The sequence below is a fragment of the Eumetopias jubatus genome, unplaced genomic scaffold (assembly GCF_037043125.1).
Source record: "Eumetopias jubatus isolate StellerSeaLion01/CBP00866 unplaced genomic scaffold, mEumJub1_p1.0 scaffold_13, whole genome shotgun sequence".
NCBI classification, from domain to species: Eukaryota; Metazoa; Chordata; class Mammalia; order Carnivora; family Otariidae; genus Eumetopias; species Eumetopias jubatus.
Window position 1 is genome coordinate 64,904,803 of NW_028274819.1, and position 22,440 is coordinate 64,927,242.

Sequence of the window (22,440 nt, forward strand, 5' to 3'; positions counted from 1 at the left end):
TCACATACCCTAGGCCAATCTCTGAGTCACCTAATGGCCTTATGCCACCTCATGCTTGCTCATGTGTTCATGTTTTTGCACATGCCCTTTCTTCTGCTCAGAGTACCCTTCCTTCCAGTGTCTGCCAGGCAATTATCCATAGGTGCTTCAGTTCTCAGCTTGACAGTTATGTCTTCTCTGAAACCATCCTGACCTGCTCCCCCCTCCTTCTTTGATGCCCATTCTCAGCCAGGTGTCCTTCCAGGATCTTCCATTAATCCCTTACATGCATCTCCTTTGTGATGCTTACACCGGATGCAAATATGTGTCTGTATTTCTGCCACTCCCAATAGACAATGAGCCCTCTGAAGGTAAAGAATAGATCTCATTTGACTTGTTAAATGAAGTACCTAGCACAGTACTTGGCACATAACATAAGCTTTACAGATTATTTGTTAAGAGAAGGAAGGAAGAGAGGAAAAAAGGGAAGGAAGGAAGGAAGGAAGGAAATTTCTGCATGCCCTAGTGATGAGGCTCCAGTTTAGTGTAAGAGAAGGCTCCATATTATTCTCATCTTACCCTTCCAGGGAGATGGCCCGTTGGAGGGTCACTGAAGGCTGGCGGGTTGCGGTGCTGTGTTGAGAATGACTGCAACAAGAGAAAGAAAAAACAAACACAGGTCATTTATTTAAAATGTCTTTGCACATTGTCATCAGTCCTATTGTCAAGAAAAGAACAAATCTTGAAAGAAATCCAATGGAGCTAAAATGTTCTTTGGTGAGATGTAGAATCATCCACCAAAATCTGGTACTCTACCGGATAAGGGGGTAATATTTCCTTATAATTTGATTTCAGCATGTATTATTCAAAAGTAACCTTGAAATGACAGAAAGACATGAAAAGAAAAATATTTGGAAGAGGTAATTTTCATAATTTCATTATGATGCAGTGTATTACTTTTTAAGTGAAGAACATTTTTATAACACATTTTTAAACAGTGGATTTGAAAATTGGAGAAGTATTTAATTAGTATAAGCTTTCATATTAGTTCACATTTGCAACACTCACTTGTAAAATTAATAACAATTCAGCTGTTGGATGAACACAAAAACTTGAAAAATGAGACCTCTGGTTGCATGCCAACCTTAGAATTTAATGTAAATCCATATTTTGTTTGTTGCATGGTAATAAGACTGATTTTATAGATAAGCAGTTGCAATAAAAATTATAATGTTTATCATTCATTTTGCACTCATATTGCCTGAATTCCTTTTCTACATTTATTTGTTTACTTCTCTCAATCCTATGAGGTACACCCTGTCCCATTAACAGGTGAAGGAACTAAGGTATGGAGAGGTTTAGAAACGTGTCCCAAGTCATGTGGTAAATACTTGTGCTTGAGATAGCATCTAAACTGTCTGATTCTAGAGACATTATTCTTAACCATCATGTTATATCATCTCCCAAATGGTGACAATTTCTCAGATCTGTAAGAATGTGTTTTGCATTCTCAGAATACTCTTCAATTAGAGATAGAGGTTCCTCTGAGATATGTACAGTAACAATCCAGCAGCAAAAAGTAATGCTTTGTAGATTTCCTATGTGTTAAAATGTATGATAAAATGTGTTTCAGTGTGTAATTTTAGTTTGTTGTATTGATGTAATATCTTAATTGTAATATTAGTTATAAACACACACACACACGTTATGAAGGTGTATATACACAAATATATGAATAAAGAGAAACCCGAGTCAGATGTTTGCAGAACATTAGACACCTTCACACAATTCCACAACTTCTCAGCACATACTTCTGAAAACACTGACATTGTCACAGAGAGCCAAGATGTAGGCTCCAGATTTTCATCCAGAAATTCAGTCATTATGGATGATAAGTGGTATCCCTCTGTGAATAGCATTTAGTTGTGACATGGATGACATTTATCTGAGGTTGAGGGAGAATTTGGGCATTGTAGCTAAAAACTAGAGAATGTTGTTGAAATTAAGGATTGTGCCCTATGTTTCCTGGCATCCTTCATAGTGTCGAGCATGATATATGTTCCCTGAACATGTTTTGACTGACAGTTGAAAAACAGCCTAGCATTCAGGAGCTGGGCCATGTAGCCAGATGCTTGAGTTAAAATCCCAGCTCCACCAAATGGACCAATGTGACCTTGCTCAAGTGAACTACATCTCTCTGTGTGTCAGTTTCTCACCTGTGAGATCAGGATAGCAATAGTACTTTCCTCCTGGGATTTTTATAAGGATTCAGTGAATACAATGTTTAAAACGGTGTCTATTACATGGTAAAAGCTACATAAGTATTTGTTAAATAAATAATATGATTTAGCAGAATGTGTATTTTAACATAGCACTAAATAAGAATAATTACTTAGATCATTTCTTTTAGTTATATAGTCAGTGCCACAAGGTGTGTATTTGGGAGTATAATATAAATTTGGTGATCAGTATCAAATTAAAATATATTTTCTATTGTAAAAACATTATAAATTAATGAAAATCAAAATAAGAGAAAGTTAAAAAAATCACATATAATTCCATTACCTTGTCTCAGATGTTACAGAATTATCTAATTTAATTATTGCAGCTGTCCTGTAGGTATGTATGAGTAGCCACATTTTATATATAAAAAAACAAAGCACACAAAACTTAAACGACTTATCAGAAATCAATAGCTTGCAAATATGGAGCCAGAATTCAAACTAAAGCCTATCTTGTTGCCAAGTGTGTGTACTTCTATGCTATGTTATTGACTCTCTATATGTCCACATCTGCTTCATATAGTTTTATATACACACAGACCATATATAGCTTTATATCCTGCATTTGCTTATTATATTATAATTTAAACATTTCTTATAGGGTCTCCATAATTATTATTTTCATGTTATATAATGTTTTTTCCTCTGAAGATATATTTATTCTTTTGTGGTTAGATATTTGGGTTATTTCTACTGTTTTAATATTATAAACAATGTTGCATGAATATATTGTTATAAATTACTTTTTCTTATTTGACAATTTCCTTTTACTATATTCCCCAAATGGAAACATTCACTAGGTTCTTGATTTATGTTATTAATTACTTTTCAAAAGCTTTGTATCATTTTATTGCCTCCAATATATTATAATATATATTCCATTAATATCTTTTTAAATAATATAAAATATATATATGCCAGTTTCACCACAATCTTATAGTCACTAACATTATAATTTAAAAAATTGATAACAGGTACAAAACGATACTTCAGATTTATGAGTATTTCTTCTTTTTACTAAAATGACCATTTTTTTCTATATGCTTACTTGTTAATTGTGTTTCTTTTGTTTAAACTGTTTAATCCTTTCCTTTGCCATATATATTACACTGGTTTAGAAAGTACCAACAGTCCTTTTGGGTAAAGATCAATGATGCCTGCTAACCAAGATGAATGAGTAACTGGAATTCCTGATAGCTTCCTCACCATTAGCCTAGCCCATATAATTAAAAAAAAGAAAAATTCAGCAATCTCTCTTTACTTATCACTACCTTAAACTAATTACTATTATTCTACCCTAAATTATTCCAGTAACGTCCCTCTTAAAGTTTTACTGACACTTAAATTAAATGTGGAAGATACCTTGAAGTGCTCCCAGAATTTGACTCCTCATATATTACACAAGCAAAGTCAGCCAGTTTCTCCGAATGTGTAAATTTTGAACAACCAGAGCCTTTCATAACATGTAATTACCCTTTTACTTTACTAAGACAAATACAGTGAATTATTTGATAAGTCAAGACCTATAGACACAAGGGAATTTTTGTTTTTCCTTGATAGCAATGTGTAAGCAGGACTTGAATGGGGAACACTTGTAGTAGGTATTAGGAGCTACCAGATGGTGATAATAAACTGGTATTTTTTTTTAAAGATTTTTATTTATTTATTTGTCAGAGAGAGAGAGCACAAGCACGGGGAGCAGCAGAGGGAGAGGGAGAAGCAGGCTCCTCACTGAGCAAGGAGCCCGATGTGGGACTTGATCCCAGGACCCTGGGATCGTGACCTGAGCCGAAGGCAGACACTTAACGACTGAGCCACCCAGGCGTCCCAATAACTGGTATTTTTTAAAAACACCTAACATCTTTCCCCCGGAACCAAGCCGGTTCTGTGCATTCTGTATTACTGACTGTGTAGACAGTGTGTTGCTAGTTCTATCATGACTGACAAATTACAAGGAACCCGTGCCTGGCCCTTTCAGCTCCTCAGGCAGAGACAAGCCAGATGGAATTCTGAAAAAACTGCAGGAAGCAGCATGGGAGGAAGGCACAGCTAAAACTTCAAGCTTTTAATATTGGAGAGCTAAGTGCTCAGAATATCTTTGTCTTAAAAAAAATCCCCAATCTTATCAACAAATGGCCATCATTCTCCTTCTATCATTTTTCTAGACACTGTTAGAGTCTATTCTGTGAAGCAGTATATGATATGCCTCCCTCATCACCCCAGGGCAGTTGACACGCTGTTTGGTGCACCATCCCATCTTTTCCACACATCCCAAATAGCACCAGAACTGAGAATCACCACCATTTATTTACACGCCTTTTTTTTCCCCTGCTAAGTCATGCATGTTTTCAGAGCAAGGAGTGAGGCTTATCCATGTGCACATTCTCAGCTCAGCGCTGATCCACAGAATATGCTTCATAAATGCCTTTCTGAATGATGAAGACCATGGGCTGAGTTCCATCTATCTGTAAGGCTCCACGCCCTGTCTCTTTCAAACTTTGTAACAACTCTGAGAGCTAGTCATTATGCCCACTTTTGAAGGAAATTAAAGACCAAGGTCTCACAGCTAGTAGGTAGCAAGAGTAGAACCCATATTTGCTGGCTCTAAAGTACTTGTTTCTTTGAGACAAATCATGTTGCCTTACAGAAAGGTGAAAGCAAAGCTCTGTGATTAGTTCAGAGAGAGGATCCCACACATTTTGTTAGGAAATGCTGAATTTCACTGACAGTTTTGTTTTGTTTTGAATAAAATAGCACCCATTATTTTCACCGTATCTGTCCAACTTGCATGTGAGTGGCTTTTGAAGATCATTTTTTTTATGAAGATAATTTAAAAGAGGATGGGTATTAAAGAGGGCATGTATTGCATGGAGCACTGGGTGTTATACACAAACAATGAATCATGGAACACTACATCAAAAACTAATGATGTACTGTATGGTGATTAACATAACAATAAAAAATAAAAAAAAGAGGGACTTCTCTGTCCTATCCACACCACCTTATTAATGAGCCCTGGATATCGATAAGCATTTGAGTGACAGTGAACAGTGGGTGAGTAGGATGAGAAGGCTCAGCAGCATGTCACAGCACTGACAATGGGGACGAAGTCCTGTCATGTGGTAGAAACCTGTGGTGCCACTCTGTACGTAGGCAGCTTGGCTGAAGTGGCAAATCAGGCAACTGTGGAGATAAATCTTACCAAGACTTTTTAAGATTTAGAGAGAGGTAACAGCCTTATTGCCTTTCTAAAAATCATGCAATCATTGAATAAAACTGAGCCAGAGAACAGTAGAATCTCTTTTCCAGGAACTCTGATTTTCCAAGTAAAAGACTCTGGTTATTGCCTAAGAAAATGACATTTGAATGGTGCTGAAAGATGCAATCCCACTGCTGTGTGAAATTAAAATTTTGTTGAGCATCTGAATTGAAACTGTTTCATTACATATGCAACACAAAGGACCTAGATGGTGGTCATAAATGGCTTTTTAATTTTCTCCAACTCTAAAGCAATAAGAGACAGGGTAACTGGTCTTTCCAAAATGCTGTAGCATTAAACTTTGTCATTTTGTGGAGAACACAAAAAGGTTTTTGGGTCTTTTATTAACAAGCTGATAATAATAAACTTATTTAATGTGCCTTGTGAAGTCCCATCCAACTAAAATACCTCCTGATGTGTTTTCAATATTCTGTCTCATTCTTCACCCACATTTCTGAAGAACTTTCATCTCTCCCTGTCATTTTTAACTCTTCACTTGAATACCTGTATCTATCATTTATCTGATCTCTCTTAATATTTATTTCTTCTCTTTTTCTACTTTCCTTGTCTTCATATACATGCATTAAGTTGCCATTATTCTTAAAAAGAAGAGTGTATATCTTCTTGGGTATCCAGCCAGTACCTCAAATGCAACATAACCAACACTATTACCTTCTCGCATGAAGCTAAATATCTCTCCTGTTGCCTCACTGATACTTAACATGAATTGTCTCATATAATTATTTATATCTTCTGGTTACATCTAACAAATGCTCATTGGGAATTTACTATGTACCAAGGATCATGTTAGGTGCTTGAGATGACTCTTTGATTCCTTAATAGTATAGTACTCAATAAATACCTGATAATAAAGCCAGTAAAATCAAATAAACCATGTGGGCTCTTTTCATATAGATAACATTTTTCAATAAATCTCTAGGTATATTTGATAGACAAACATCTAAGCTGGATCTGGAAGGGTGTATACATATTTTAAATGGTGTAGAAGGGAAAGGACTTTCTGAGAAGCTAGAAGAGTATGATCAAAATCATGGAAGGTCAAAAGTATGTGTTGTGCCCTGGAAACCTTGAGGGTTTGGCTTGGCCAGAGCAGAACAGCCAGGGATGAGGTCATAAAGCTGACTTGGGATGGGTCAAGAGGGGCAATGAATACCATGCCAAGAGGTGTGGACTTTACCTTGATGGCAGTGGTGAGCTCTCTAAAGTTGGGGATCAATATGGTGCTATTTATGATTCAGAAGGGTAAACCTAAAAATACTCTGAACAGTGGAAGGAAGAGGAGGGAATCTATAAGCAGGGAGACCAATGGGATATCATCATGAGAAAGAAAATTAATAAATGCCTAAACTTGGACAATGGCACTAGGAATGTAATTGAGTTTGATTTTGTACAAGCTTAGCTTAATGTGCCTATGACACATGTGGGGAATATGATCTACAGTGGAACAGTTATTGTTCCTATTGAAAAGTTCTTCTTTCTCTTGGTGTAACACTGATACGTCCATAATAGCCACCGAAGGACAGATATTCTTGCATCTTCTACTCTTTCTAATAAACATTCTTAACACTTCTGATTCTTTTTCAGATGGTATTAAGATTCCTAGCTATATTTCTTTCTATACTCTTACATTTTCTTTTTTCCTTTTTATTTATTATTTATTTATTTATTTAAGATTTTATTTATTTGTCAGAGAGAGAGAGAGAGAGACCACGAGCCAGTGGAACAACAGGCAGAGGCAGAAGAAGGTTCTCCACTGAGCAGGGAGCCCGATCTGGGACTCAATCCCAGGGCCCTGGGATCATGACCTGAGCCAAAGGCAGATGCTTAACCAACTGAGCCACCCAGGTGTCCCTATTTTTACTTTTTAAAAGATTTATTTATTTATTTGAGAGAGAGAGAGAGAGAGAGAGAGAGCAAGCAGGGGGAGGGGTGAAGGGAGAGAGAGAGAGAAAAGTGGACTCCCAACTGAGGACACAGCCTGACGCAGGACTCTATCTCATGACCTTGAGATCATGACCTGAGCCGAAATCAAGAGTCAGATGCTTAACTAACTGAGCCACCCACGTGCCCCTTTTTCTTTTTTTTTTAAAGGATTTTATTTTTAAGTAATCTCTACACCCAATGTGGGGCTCAAACCCACAACCCCGAGATCAAGAGTCATACACTCTACAGACTGAGCCAGCCAGGCACCCCAATTTTCTTCTGACTTTTACTTAAATTATATAACCCAGAAATGAATTCAGAGATCCAGGTATGTTTAAACTAGGCCTGAGTGCCAGGAGATGCTGACTGTCTTCCACCTGTATTCCATACTCCTTCCAGAGGAGCCCAAGATAACATGGAGTTTTAAAGTTTGCCTAATTATATTGTTAAATTTAAGGTCAAGCTAACATCTCATATATTTTTGACATCAAATAATTTGAAATCAATTTTATCATGTACTTGCATATTGGGTTTTTGGAAACTCAATATAATTAAATAATATCTAGCACTGTCAAATTTAATGGTATTAATTTTGATCTAGTTTTATAGCTGAGCTCACATTAGGTCATCAATTCAACTCAATAAATATGTATTGAGTATCTAAGATGTGCTAACCATTACAGAACTTCACTTTTTCATGTAGTTTTCTATCATCTTCAAATATGATAAAATGCCTTTTACATTTTCATGCAAATTATTAATTACAATAAGAGACAAGGACCATGCATTGTTAGCAAATCATCACCGATCCTTCTTCAGTTTAACTCTTCATTCCACAAGTTTTACTACTAGCTCTGTTTTTATTTTATTTTATTTATTTATTTGTCAGAGAGAGAGAAGAGAGAGAGTGCACAAGCAGGGGGAGCAGCAGGAAGAGGGAGAACCAGGCTCCTGACTGAGCAAAGAGCCCAATGCAGGACTCCATCTCAGGGCCCGAAGATCATGACCTGAGCCAAAGGCAGACGCTCAACTGACTGAGCCACCTAGGTGTCCTAACTACTGAGCTCTCTTAATCAACATCTTTTTTTTTTTAAGATTTTATTTATTTATTTGACAGAGAGAGAGACAGCAAGAGAGGGAACATAAGCAGGAGGAGTGGGAGAGGGAGAAGCAGGCTTCCTGCTGAGCAGAGAGCCCAATGTGGGGCTTGATCCCAGGACTGTGATCATGACCCGAGCCAAAGGCAGATGCTTAACAACTGAGCCACCCAGGCTCCCCAGTCAACATCTTTTTACAGATTAACCAGTGCTCTCCATCCCCAGTGACAAGCTGACCAATGTTTACAGCAATTGAAATGCTCATGGCCCATATATTCTCATTCCTTCCATATGACTTGTAAGTTTACTAAGATTCAGTTGTAACTGTTCTCAAATTTGTTTATTCTTATTATACTCATTTTACAATCAGGTAATTTAATGTTACAAAACTGAAATATGAATGTGTAAAAAGACTTGTTTCTATCAAGAATAAATTTACTGATCTAGAAAGACTTAATAATCATATGCAGTTCAAAACATCAAAGCTTTTGCACAGCAAAGGAAACAAAACAATGAAGGCAATCCAGTAAACGAGAAAAAAATATCTGCAAATGATAAATCTCGTAAGGGGTAATATCCAAAACATATAAAGAACGTATAAAACTCAACACATAAAAAACAAATAATCTAATTAAAGATGGTCAGAGGACTTGAATAGACATTTTTCCAAGGAGACATACAGATGGCCAACAGACACATAAAAAGATGTTCAATGTTACTAATCATCAGGGAAATGCAAATCAAAACCATAATGAGGTATTATTGTACACCTGTCAGAACGGCTAAAATAAAAAAACACAAGAAATGGCAAGTATTAGCATGGAAACATGGAGAAAAAGGAACATTCATGCACTGTTGGTGGGAATATAAAGTGGTAGAAAACGGTATGGAGGTTCTTAAAAATTAAAAATAGAAGTACCATTTGGTCCAGTAACTCTACTACTGGGTATTTACCTAAAGAAAATGAAAACACTCATTCAAAAAGATATATACACCCCTATTTTTTTGCAGCATTATTTACAACAGCCAAGATATGGAAATGACCCAAGCGTCCATTGATAGATGAATGGATAAATGTGGGGTATATGTACACACACACAATGGAATATTACTCGGCCATTAAAAAATGAGAACTTGCAATTTGCATCAATATAGTTAGACTAGAGGATATAATGCTAAGTGAAATAAATCAGTCAGAGGAAGACAAATACCATATGAGTTCATTCATATGTGGAATTTAAGAAACAAAAGAAATGAATAAACAAAAAAAGAGACAAAAGAAGACTCTTAAAGAGAGAGAATGCACTGGTAATTGCCAAACAGGAGGCAGTTGGGGGATATGGGTGAAGAGTACATTTATCTGATGAGTACTGAAAAATGTATAGAATTGTTGAATCATTATATTGTACACCTGAAAATACTATAATGTTGTATGTTAACTATACTTCAAGAAAAAATTTTAAAAAGACATGTTACCTGAAAAAAAAATTACTGATCTAGAAAGACTTAATAATTATATGTAGTTCAAAACATTGCTGCCAAATTAGGTATGAGACAGACACATATAAAAGTCAGAAAATAATTATAAAATGATAATTTTTCACTTAGTGTACTTTTGATTTTCATTCTAATTTAAAGAAATCCAAATTGAAAGGCATGGATAATGAATTAAGGCTGTGCTTTATGCAAGAAAAATGAAGTAGAACTTCATAAAAATGGGCCCCAGATTTTTGGCCTTCCAAATCAACTTGGTATACCAAACATTTTAAAGCAATTAATGGACAATTTAGATGCTGGAAAATAACATCATAAAAAATGTGGCCAGAGGTTGACGATAGTAGAGAAAATCTTGACCCTCACATGTAAAAAACGATGAAGAACACAATTTGATAAGTGATATCAGACAAATTTGATAAGTGATATCAAACAAAGTGATATCAGACAAGTTGTGATGATTTATAGAAAGACAGTATAGAACACTGGACTAATGAAGAAGATCTGTTGAAAATTGAAATTACGGACAATGAAGAAAGCATGCATCCTGGGACAAACAGATGGATCTAAATATGAAAAAAATTTGGATCAAATTCAGGGCCCCAAATTTCTCATGCCATAGTCAAAGATGCTAGAAATATGGTTTTACTTTATGGTGAACAGCTTCAATCAAGTCAGTAATAATGTGGTGACTCAAAAAAAATTGGAGGAAGTCTATTAGGAGAAATTCTACTTCTTCTTTTAAATACCACTAAACCACTGATTTGATTGTGCCACCATACAGTTATATTTTTAAAATTTAAGGTGAGGGGCACCTAGCTGGCTCAGTTGGTTGAGCAACCGGCTCTTGATATTGGCTCAGGTCATGATCCCAGGGTCGTGAGACTGAGCCCTGCCTTGGGCTCCGTGCTGGGCATGGAGCCTGTTTAAGATTCCCTCTCTCTCCCTCTGCTGCTTCCACCCATCTCTACCCCCACTCATGTGATCATGAGTGCTCTAAAATTAAAAAAAAAAATTAAGGTGACATAATTACAGCATACAAGTATCTTTTCTTTTTCCTTCCAAATGATGACTGGTGTGTCCAAACTTTTGACTAACAAACCAATAATCAGTATTGGTTGTGTGGGTGATGAGAAATTCTATCTTACGAATGCCTAACAGGATTATCACCTAGATTTTAGTTTTCTCCTTATCCTTAAAGAGTATCATGGGAGACCTCACAGTCTTCTTACAGGGGAGACCTAGAGAGGTTACAATGTATGACAAGAATGTGGTTAAGGTGAGATCAAACCACAGATCCAGTTCCTAGCCCATGGTTTTCTCTGTCCTGTGCCACTGTGACTCCTTCATATTCTTCTCCGTGATAGAAATTCAATAATAAATATGACTGGCCCAAACACTGGCCAGTCTCAAACTCCTGATTATCACTGTTAAGTAGTGTAAGACTCTGAAGGTATACTTCAAATGCTGATCTCAGTATTTTCCCCTCAGGACTGAACCAATATGTAACTGGTCTCAAAGCCTGAAACAGCAGGAGAAAAATGTAGTATTTTAATACAGCAGGCATATTCCTGCCTTTATTCATTTTGTTTTTGGATGGCAGACTGCATATCATTCTTCTTGGCTTCTGTAGTATGCAAGCTGCATCTCAGGAGGTAATGTATGAACATGTATCAAAAGCTCCTTTCCACACAGACTGTTCTTCACAAGGAAAGTAAAAAATTGAACATATAGGAGCTTAAATCAAGCCACAGCTAGTTCCACCAACACAGCAACTTCAAAAAGGAAAACATATTTTAATCTGGAATTTTACATAAAATATAGACAAGGACTACAGAATGCACCAGCAATTAGAGAACCTGGAATGGGGAGATTTTTGTATACCTGTTGTGATTTTAGGCATTAGTTGATATGACCCTGGGTATCGCTTTATTTCATACAAGAAACATATTTTTCAGGATAACACATTTCTTTTTATTCTTTGACAATACCTGGGAAGCAGAGTTGTATGGAAAAAAGAACAGAAGTCTAGAAATCAGAAATGTAGGTTTTCCCACTGTACTCCTAAGTAGAGCTCAAAGGCCTTAGATAAGTCATCTCACTTGCCTTGTTTCAATTTTTTTCTTCAATCTGAGGAAACAATTGTTCTTGCTCTCCCCATCTATTTTATGGGGCATAGATGGGAAACAGTACTGTGATGGGGAAAGGAGCATGAGCTTGGGAGTTGATAGTCTTGGGTTAGGGATTTCTTATCCTTTTCTTAGTTAGGTTCTCAACAATCTTAAAACCCAAACATTCCTATCGATATTTCTGTCATCAGTATGATGTAAATAATAGTGCCTTCTCACAGATGGCTCTGGAGGGGAAATAGAGCAATATATGTGAGAGAAATTTTGTCATGTGTGAAGCATGGGGAATAGTAAATGGAAATTACTTTCCAGGGAGGCAGTATCATTTGGTCATAAGGTGTCTAAAACTTGTGACCTGAACTTGAACTAACCAAAGGGCCTAAGGAAGGAAAATAAGGTTAGAGCTAAGAAACATTGAGGAAATGGGATCTATAGGATTTGGCAGTTGTGTGTGGTGGGTGAGTGAGGAGTCTAGGACAACTTCCATGTATCAGGTTGGGGTTGTTGGATCAAAAGTGGTACTTTATACTGAAAAAGTAGTATGGGAATAACAGATTTGGGGGGAATATAATTATTTTAATGTTGTATGTGGTGAGTTTGGGGAACTTGTGTGCCATCAAGGTAGAGATATTTCATAAGATAGGTAGACATTAGAGTTCAACCTTAGTAGACAGGTCCATTGTAAAGAAGTACGTTTTGGAGTCAACATTTAAAGTACATTTGAACCCATGGATATTCCTAGAAATACTGTGATTAAAAAAGACTGAAAATTTGGGAGCCCTGCAGACAACCAAACTTAGGACATGTGTAGAGCAAGAGAAACCTGGAAAGAGACTAGGAAGAAGTGAGTGGAGAAGTAGGAGGAAAACCAAGAGAATATGAGGTAATGGCAGCTAAGAATGGGAGCAGAGAGAGAATTTCAAGAAGGAGAGTTTGGTTGACAGTTGGCAAAGACATTACAAAGCTTAAATATGAAACAGAGGGGAAACTGGCCCCTGGGGTTTGGATTATATTCTGTAGGCAAAGAGGAGGTCATGAGAAATTTTAAGCAATATTAAAATAAAGTCACTTCTGCAGTTTAGAAAGAGCCCTCTGTAATCTCAAGGTATATAAAACAGCTGGAGAAGGGTTAGAGACAGCCAAGAGCTTTAAGAGGAAGCCGGTCTTAAGAAGACTAGTATGAACACCAAAGCTTCCTCACAATGGCCACCACAGAGAAGTCATCACCATCAATGTATTAACAAGTGGAATGTAAAAGTAAAAGGCTAATTGTTCATTTCCCTCCTTTCTTCACTATTCCTACTCCCAAGGTAAGAACTGCCTCCTTCTCTGGTATCCTCCTTTGGTGGAATATGTTCAAGGTAGTCATGTGGTAGTTTGTCCAGCTAAGCTGTCACTCATTACCAGAACTAAAAATCTGGACATAAAATCCAACAAAAAAAAGTACAGTGCTTTCTTAATCTCTTAGTGTAGACTTTTAATTTGGTCCAGTGAGGTGAAACTAGGTGCCAGCAGCAAACTCTTTCTGTTTAAACAAATTCTTGTTTTCCTCAGGGATGAGTTTTATAACACAAAGCAATCTTTTTTTTTTTTTTTTCCTTTGGTCTTTGTGGCTATGAAAAGCTTGACAATATGTAGCATTCACACCCACTGTACTACCAATGTAAAGAAAATATCAAATGTAAAATATCAATGTAAGCAAAGTACCAAAACACTAAAATGCTTTGTCTTTGAATCTTAATGACAAGCTTCCAAATGAAAGAAACATAGTATTTATCCTCATTATTGAAAATGACTCTCTTAGCAACTAAATCGCATGCAAGTTACAATTCCATGAAGATCCAAGTGAGAGGATTTGAAAAGTTAGTATAAAGGAAAAATTTTAAATGTAGGCTAGTTTCCTTCTTCACGTTTCTTAACATTTGCAAAGAATTTAAAAAAATAATCTCTTTTTAAGAAGCCAGAAGTTTTAGTATAGTGCAACATACTGGAAGGCTCAGACCTTCTTCATACCTCAATTTCCTAATCACCTTATCAGACAATACACAATCATTAGTACCCACAATATGCAAAGTGTTATGCCTCATGTAATGAAGAAAACAATTTTCAAGTATTTATAATATAATCTGCCAGAAAGGACACTGATCTACTCATTTGATCACCTGAATTCATTTTCTCTCAGTTTTTAAATGAACAACAGCATTCTCCACTGGTCGTTCAGTACAAAAATCTAGGCACTTTCATTGATTCTTCACTTGCAACTATCATAATCCACAACCAATTCACTAACAAGCTCTTTTCTACCAAAAATGACTCCCACCTCCCCAGTGCTGCCACCCTAACGGAAACAACACCTTCTCTTGTTTGAGTGTTGCAACAGCCTTCTAACTGATTTTTCTCCTGTCCTTCTAACAGCCACTTTTCATAGCAAACTGTGAGGAGACTGTTCTAAAGCATGAAATCAGATCATGTGGTTCCCCTGCTTATAGAAAACTTCCCAGAGACTTCCCCCTCCAACTGAGATAAAATTCACAGTCACCTTCAGGGCTGTGAGCATCTTTCGGTGCTCACTGCTTGCCACTCTGTCCGTCGTTCCCCAAGACCCAGCCATCCTGGCCTTCTTCTTAACTCAGATATCCTCACTAGTTCCTCTCTAAGGGCATAGGCATTAACCACTTGCTATGCCCCAGGTCTTTTCTCTCATTCAGGGTATGACTAGAAGGCTACCTCCCCAGAGGTCTACCCTGGACTTGCAGCTAAAGGCACCCCACTCTCATCCCCTCTTACACTACTTTCTTTCATAGCACTTCTATTTATCACTCACTGAAATTACCCATTTTGTGATTATTGTGTTCATTGACAAACTTTCCTTTTAAGAGTATTGCTTCCATGAGTAGGAACTATATATGTGTGTGTGTGTGTGTGTGTGTGTGTGTATGTATGACTGTGTGTCTGTGTGTATATGTGTATAAACTCACACTTAGCCTAGCTCTATTTGGATAGCGTAAACTCATGAACTCATTCAGGATTCTTTAATGCCATGATTTAAATCAAAGGTCATTATTTCAATACCACCTAATGCTGTGTATCTTGTTTTCTTAGACTTCATTTTTTTTTCCTGTCTTGGTTCTTTGAAATACCTAAGAACAATGTGTTGACTTTATTTCAGAGGGACCATCCAGTCAAACCCTGCTTTCTGTGTTCCCCAATTTCATTATATGTCTTCTGTGAGCATGTCATTGGTTTGTATGTGCTCCAATTCCTTTCATATACCTTAGATTTTTATCAAGGCATAGCTTCATTAATTTGTACACTCATTCAACGAACATTTACTGTGCACCGTATATGGGCCAGGCAACAACCCATAACACAGTTCACTAAAATACCACTTCATATTTACTAAATTATTCTCCTTATTGTTTTCTTGTCACAATTGTTTTCATCTCACATTCAGTCATCAACATTTCTGTTTACTAAAAGTCATTACTATGTTAGGCACTATGAGAGATACATACAGGAAGGAAGACCGGTTCCTATCATTAAGGATCTGATAGTTTGCATGGGAAGGTGGGTAAGTGATCAACTAACCAAAAAAAAAAAAAAAAAAAAAGAAGCAAAAATACACTGAACACTATAACAGAGGAGATCTTACTCTAGTCTAGAAGTTTACAAAAGGGGAAATGACAGTTTATTTTTTAAAGATTTTTTTGTGTGTGCTTTTGCTTACCCTAAAATTCTGAGAAAGCATTCTCTTTGAATTTTTTGTATTTTTCTTTTGGGGTTCAAATTTTAAATACCCTAACAGGATCATTTTAGGAATAAGTTATAAATAATGCAAACATACCTGCACTAGGATATGCTATGCTATTAAGTACATTAAGTCCATGCTATTAAGTCCATTTTAACACAGCAGTGGAAATATTTATTAGGTAAGGGGAACTTCAAAACAAGGGGCCACTACATCAAAAACTAATGATGTAATGTATGATGATTAACATAATAATAAAGAAAATAAAAAAATAAAAAAAACCCCAAAAAAAACCCAGGGGACATTTCCAAATGTCTTTTACTTTGAGAAAACTTCAGCCATTTTCTTTGTACAGGGATACTTATTTATTTATTTGAGTATAGTTGACACACAGTGTTGCAGGAGTTTCAAGTGTACAAAATAGTGATTCGAGAAGTTTACACATTATGCTATCCTTACCATAAGTGTAGCTACTATCTGTGACCACACTGTGTATGACCAATACTGTGTAACAGTATTACAATGTCAGTGATTATATTTCTCATGCTGTACATTTTATTCCCATGACTTATTCATTCTGTAACTGGAAGCCTGCATCTCCCACTCCCCTTCACTCATTTTGCCCATCCCCCTACCTCCCACCTCCCTCCCCTCTGTTAATGTTCTCTGTATTTAAAGGTTGTACAGGGCCCTTTAAACATGACATTTGATAACTAAGTACAACTACAAAGAAATCATCCTAAATGATTTCAAGAGCCACAGTCCCTGCTTCTGTTCTTTGCCCAGACTGTTACTATTTATTCTTTGGGACTCAGTCTCATGCACAGCCAGACTGGAAACCTTTTCTAACCTCTCAGCTTTGTTTCCCCTGCACCCGGGCATACACTTATCAAGGCATTCCCCACATGATAGTAAAACACTATTTTAAAAAATGGTTGTTTTCCTAGCTAACCTATGAGCTCCCTAAAGTCAGGAACCATGGTGAATTAACCACTGTACCCCCCTCATTCCATGCTAACTGGAATCCTTGTTATGCTGTTTCCACTGGGATCCCAAAGCAAAAATATTCAATTATGTCAAGCAAAAACATTTGTGGTTGCATTTAATGACACCAAATAAACATACCTGGGATTTTTCTATGTAGAGAACACCTCTGACAAGGTAGAAAATGAAAATATACTTTTTAGTAGACCATCTTAAATTCAAGAAAATGGACAATGCACATAAGGAAGGAATCTATTACCACTTAAAGAACACAGTGGTAAATCTTAACTTTGGAATAAAATATGTAGTGGAGTTTAATATATGAAAATGACAATAAAAGAATTCTACTCTGCTCCAAGAAACTTGCGCCTTATTGGAAACATTGAGTTGAAATGGCAGTCATAAAAATTATAGAGATACAGGATTTAAGCGATCAGCCGTGGCAGGGTTTACTATGGTCCCTGGTCAGGTCTGCTTACACAATGCTGAAAGTCATTAATGCAGCTGTACACACAATCACAGAACCCTACAGCCCACATGGGGACGCTCACTAGGATTACAGTCAAATGCCATTTTAAAGTTAGTTTTGTAACAGATGGAATGGTCATATTTTCTTTGGTTACAAAAGAAAAATGAAGAAAATAGTTTTATTCCATAAGCAAGTAATACTACTACCTCCTCCAGCTACTGGTAGTTTTTCATGGATTAAGACATACTAAAAAATACAAAAGTTAATCAGAAAAGGCAAATGTATAGACAGAAAATAGATTAGTAGTTGTCTTGGGCTGGGATGAGAATGGGAACTAATTATAAATGGGCATGAGGGATCTTACTGGGGGCATGAAAATGTTCTAAAACTGATTTATGCTGCTGGTTATATGACTGGATAAAGTTATTAAAATTTATTGAGTTATATACTTGAAATGCATACAGTTTATGATATATAAAATAGACCTCATGAAATTGTGAAAAAAATAGGGCAAACTACAAAGCTTGAAAAGTACAGCCCAAGATTATTTTTTTTTAAATGATGTGTCATTAAGGACTTGTTGCATTTTTAAGACATTTACCAAATTTTTCATCTGATCCCACACAAGCAGAAAGCATCAACTTATATAGAAGGGAGGCCACCTGACAATGACATTCATGTTTAGTTGTGCTTTCCTCTCTGACCTAAAATCAGAGAAGCCATTTCCTTAGAGGCTTCATAAACCACAGGCCGCTAGGGCTAACTAAGTTCAGTATGATGGGATATCCACCAGTATGTGGTGATTTTAGCTGCTGACATACAGTTTATTCTCTATATTTGGGCCACAGATGATTTACCATTATTGTATTTGGAGCTTCGTGGCATGGGAAGAAACTGACAAACAAGAAAATGAAAAAACAAAACTACCAAAGCATAGATTTAAAGGGAAGGCTATAAAGTATCCTTAAGGAAATAATGTTTTTGTTTTTCAATTCCTTTAACTACTTCTGATTGTAAACTGATATTTAAGTGAAACTATCAGGCCCCAAACTGTGTTTTCAATAAAAAACACTTACAGTTAAAATGTTAATTGTTGCATTAAACTTCTATTTCTTGTTTTTTAAAGATTTTTATTTATGTTTTTGACAGAGAGAGACACAGCGAGAGAGGGAACACAAGCAGGGGGAGTGGGGGAGGGAAAAGCAGGCTTCCCGCAGAGCAGGGAGCCCAATACTGGGCTTGATTCCAGGACTCTGGGATTATAACCTGAGCCAAAGGTAGATGTTTAACGACTGAGCCACCCAGGCACCCCTAAACTCTTATTTCTTTGAGTCTCTATTCTCCAAATCAGCCTTTAAAAATTACTTGAATATTAAAATATTACTTATCATTAGAAAGAGCAAAAGAAGTAACTTGTTTCTCTAGGTCATCTTGGATGTAGAGGCCAAATTATTCATTACATTGTTTACCCATTGATTTATTTCACAAATATACTGCATGCCTAGTATGTGCTGAGTACTCTCTAAGACCTAGAGGTAAAGCACAGAATATAATAAAAAAAAAAAACCCCTTCCTCATTCAGCTTACACTCACATAGTGGGAGTACATAGGGGGTAAAAAACAAAATAATAACGAAAATAGCTATTTATTTAGAACTTACTATGTCTAAGGCACTTTGCTAATTGCTTTGCATACATTATCTCATTTGATCCTCTTGAAGGTTGCTTTGCCAGCATTTTGCAGACGAAGAAACTGAGGCTCACAGAGGTAAATGCTTTCTCTCCAGCTACAAAAACTAGTAAGAGATAAGATTCTCCTTCAGTCTCTCAAGGTTCAAAGTCTGCTTTTAACTACTACAAATATTGCTTATACAAAGGGCTTTGAGAAGGATGAGTAGTTGAATGATGACTGCCCTCAGAATTTGCAGTTGTAAATACTCTTCAGGAATTATAAGAAATAGTGGAGATTTGTGTTTAAATTTGGAAATTTTTGGTGGAATTATAATCACAAATTGTAAATTATATATACTTATATGCATTTATAAACATATTTGTATACATACATCTATACATACACATACATGTATGTGTATATATGTATACATATACACTGCATATATAAATATAAAAATCTCTTTTACTTTCATGAAAATATAAATGTCTATCTTCTCAAGAAAGTTATACATGAGTGGTTTTGTCAGGCTACAGAGCTTCAGTTAAGATTTTGTACCCAAAATGGTAAACTATGATTTTGTTTTATGCAGACTCATAAAGTCTTAATGATGTTCTGTATCATTCATTCTAAGCCTACTGATGGTAAAGTTTTCTTTTAAAAACTTTCAGGAACTTGTGCTAATATTGATCAAATTAAATGAAGGAAAGTCTTCTCTTTTCATTTTTTTTCTTACTACCACTTTCCATAAGATACAGTTTTAAAAAAGAAATTTCACAGGCAAGAATATTTTTTCCAATAATCAACTTCAATTTTCTCTGACCTAATTTTCTCCAATTACTTCTACATTCTTGTAACATGACTTAACCACATCTACTGTGGCTAAATAAATCTTGTCTTTCCTTGATGTTAACATCTATCTCTGAAATATTTACAAACTATTAACAAGGTCTTATCAATTTTGCTAATTTATCTACCAACTTTTTTCATATCTCTATATATGTGAGAAAATACATGAATATAGTACAACATGGATAATATAGTCTAAATTTTTATTTTAATAACCTTACCGAGTCTCATAAATACATGAGAGAGCATTTCTGCTCGTATAGATGAGCATTAAGCAGCATAGCTTCCATTGCCAATTGTCAGATGGTTGAATTTATGCGCTGAGTGGAGTGGTTTTTACACACAACGAATGAGGGTACTTTCAAGTTGAATCGTTTGATAAAGGAGTGCCAAATGTAATAGTTTTTGAATACATGGCTGACTCTTATTGCCAACTCTGGGTCAGGGAAAATTGTCAGCCAAGGCATATCCATCATGCCTCAGACTTCCCTCAGGAACTTTGCACTCCTGGCTGCAGTCGCCAGTTTCACTTCCTACAGAGTGACTATTCTGGTGCTAATTGGTGCTGTTTGCTCTTGTTTCAGGCCACTGTCCTAGCCTCTTACTCTCCCAGGCTGGAAAAGCTCAGCTGTGCTGTATTCTTCTCTCCCCATCATTTCCTGAGTTGTGAATTGATACTGGTTCTACCTCTAGAATATTTACATTGGTCAGAGTACACCTGCCATCATTATTGTGTAGCAAAGTACAAAGTCAGAAGACCTGGGTTTGACTGAGGCTCCACCACTGAAAAGCTGCTACCTTGGTAAGTCCACCTAACTAAGCCTCAGTGTCTTTATCCATAAAATGGGAATAACTGTACTTCATAGAATTTTGTGACATCAAAGGTTATTTATGTAGAATACATTATGCAGGATATAGTAAATACTCAACTAATAGCTAAATATTATTTTTATTACTATTAAGTAACTTCCCACTCTAAGGTTTTCCTATCCAATTCATTCTTTGAGCTTCTATCAAAGTAATTTTGCAAAACACTAATTCAATGATGTAATTAAAAATTAGCTCCTTTTTAGCCCCATCTTCTTCTGCATACTCTATGATATATTAACTCTGGGCTACTCACCATTTGTCAAACATACCATGTTCTTTCATGTCACTAGACATTTATATATGGTTCCCCTCATCCTGGAAGTTATTCCTCTCATCTCCTATTTTTTGCCATAGGTACTATCTTCATTCTGTAGTACCTACCAAAAATCACCAGCCTGCATTAGAAAATAAAATTCTAGGGCGCCTGGGTGGCTCAGTTGGTTGGGCAACTGAGCCTTCGGCTCAGGTCATGATCCTGGAGTCCCGGGACCGAGTCCCGCATCGAGGTCCCTGCTCGGCGGGGAGTCTGCTTCTTCCTCTGACCCTTCCCCGTCTCATGTGCTCTCTCTCTCTCATTCTCTCTCTCAGACAAATAAATAAAATCTTTAAAAAAATTAAAAAAAGAAAAAAGAAAAAAAACATTCTAAAAGGTTCATTTAATAATAAGCATGCAATGAATCAAGAATGTTATATAGATATAAAAACTGATCTTGGGATACATTAAAAGAAACAGAAACAAAATGAACTATTCAATTTGAAAAGAACCAGGATAAGTGTTTTTAAAACATGCCACATGAGGAGCTGTAGAAGGCATTAGCAACGTTTAACCTGGCAAAGAGAAGTCTCTGAACAATTTAAAAACCTGTGCAATCCCCTCATGTGGAATGGGCAGTGCACTTCACCTGAATGGCCCCAGGGGTAGCACTGAAGCCAATAGGCAAAGTTATGAAGAGTCAAAGAGAAATGCATTCCAAAGAAGCCCTTTCTAGGACTGCCTGTGTGGCTCAGTCAGTTAAGCGACTGCCTTCAGCTCGGGTCATGATCCTGGAGTCCCGGGATCAAGCCCCATATCAGGCTCCCTGCTCAGTGGGAGTCTGCTTCTCCCTCTGACCCTCCCCGCCCCCCGTCCTCTTGCTCGCTCTCTCTCAAATAAATAAATAAAATCTTTAAACAACAACAACAACAAAAGAAGCCCTTTCTAATCACCAGGAGTACTGCAAGGCAGATTGGACTGCAATGAAGAGATTGAGTTTCCTGTCCCTGAGGATAACAAAAAGGGGTTCGGGGGACTAGAAGAGACACTGAAGAAGGTCTTAGAGCTCCAAATAGGTAATACACAAGATGAGCTGTGACGTCCCTGAGATGCTATGACTCAAGGGCCCCATCTTCATGAGGCTGTTCCATGCCCTCCCAGTCAGGATGATTCATACACATTTCTTACTCTCCCTTGCAGTTGTTACCATTGTCATAGCACTTTCCACAATGCAAACTGTATCTCTACTTCACCCACTGTAATAGGAGCTGTTTCTAGATGGGAAATGTGCCATCAGCTTCTTAGTTCTCACAGTGCTAACCCAGCTCCTTTAACACAGAAGATACTTAATAATGGGAACTGATTTAATTTTATGTCCATGGGCAATTCATTCATCTTTTTAATGAGTTTCC

At 36.6% G+C, this 22,440-nt stretch overlaps 1 protein-coding gene across 9 annotated transcripts in view; it reads right to left on the reverse strand.

The window, feature by feature from the left end:
- DLG2 (discs large MAGUK scaffold protein 2) overlaps window positions 1-22,440 on the reverse strand; it is a 1,243,318-nt gene that overhangs the window by 392,009 nt on the left and 828,869 nt on the right. For all 9 annotated transcript variants that reach the window (XM_028126804.1, XM_088018006.1, XM_088018004.1 and 6 more), the window contains one exon: window positions 559-627. In XM_028126804.1, coding sequence (XP_027982605.1) covers window positions 559-627 — 69 coding nt within the window. The remainder of the gene's footprint in view (window positions 1-558; window positions 628-22,440) is intronic.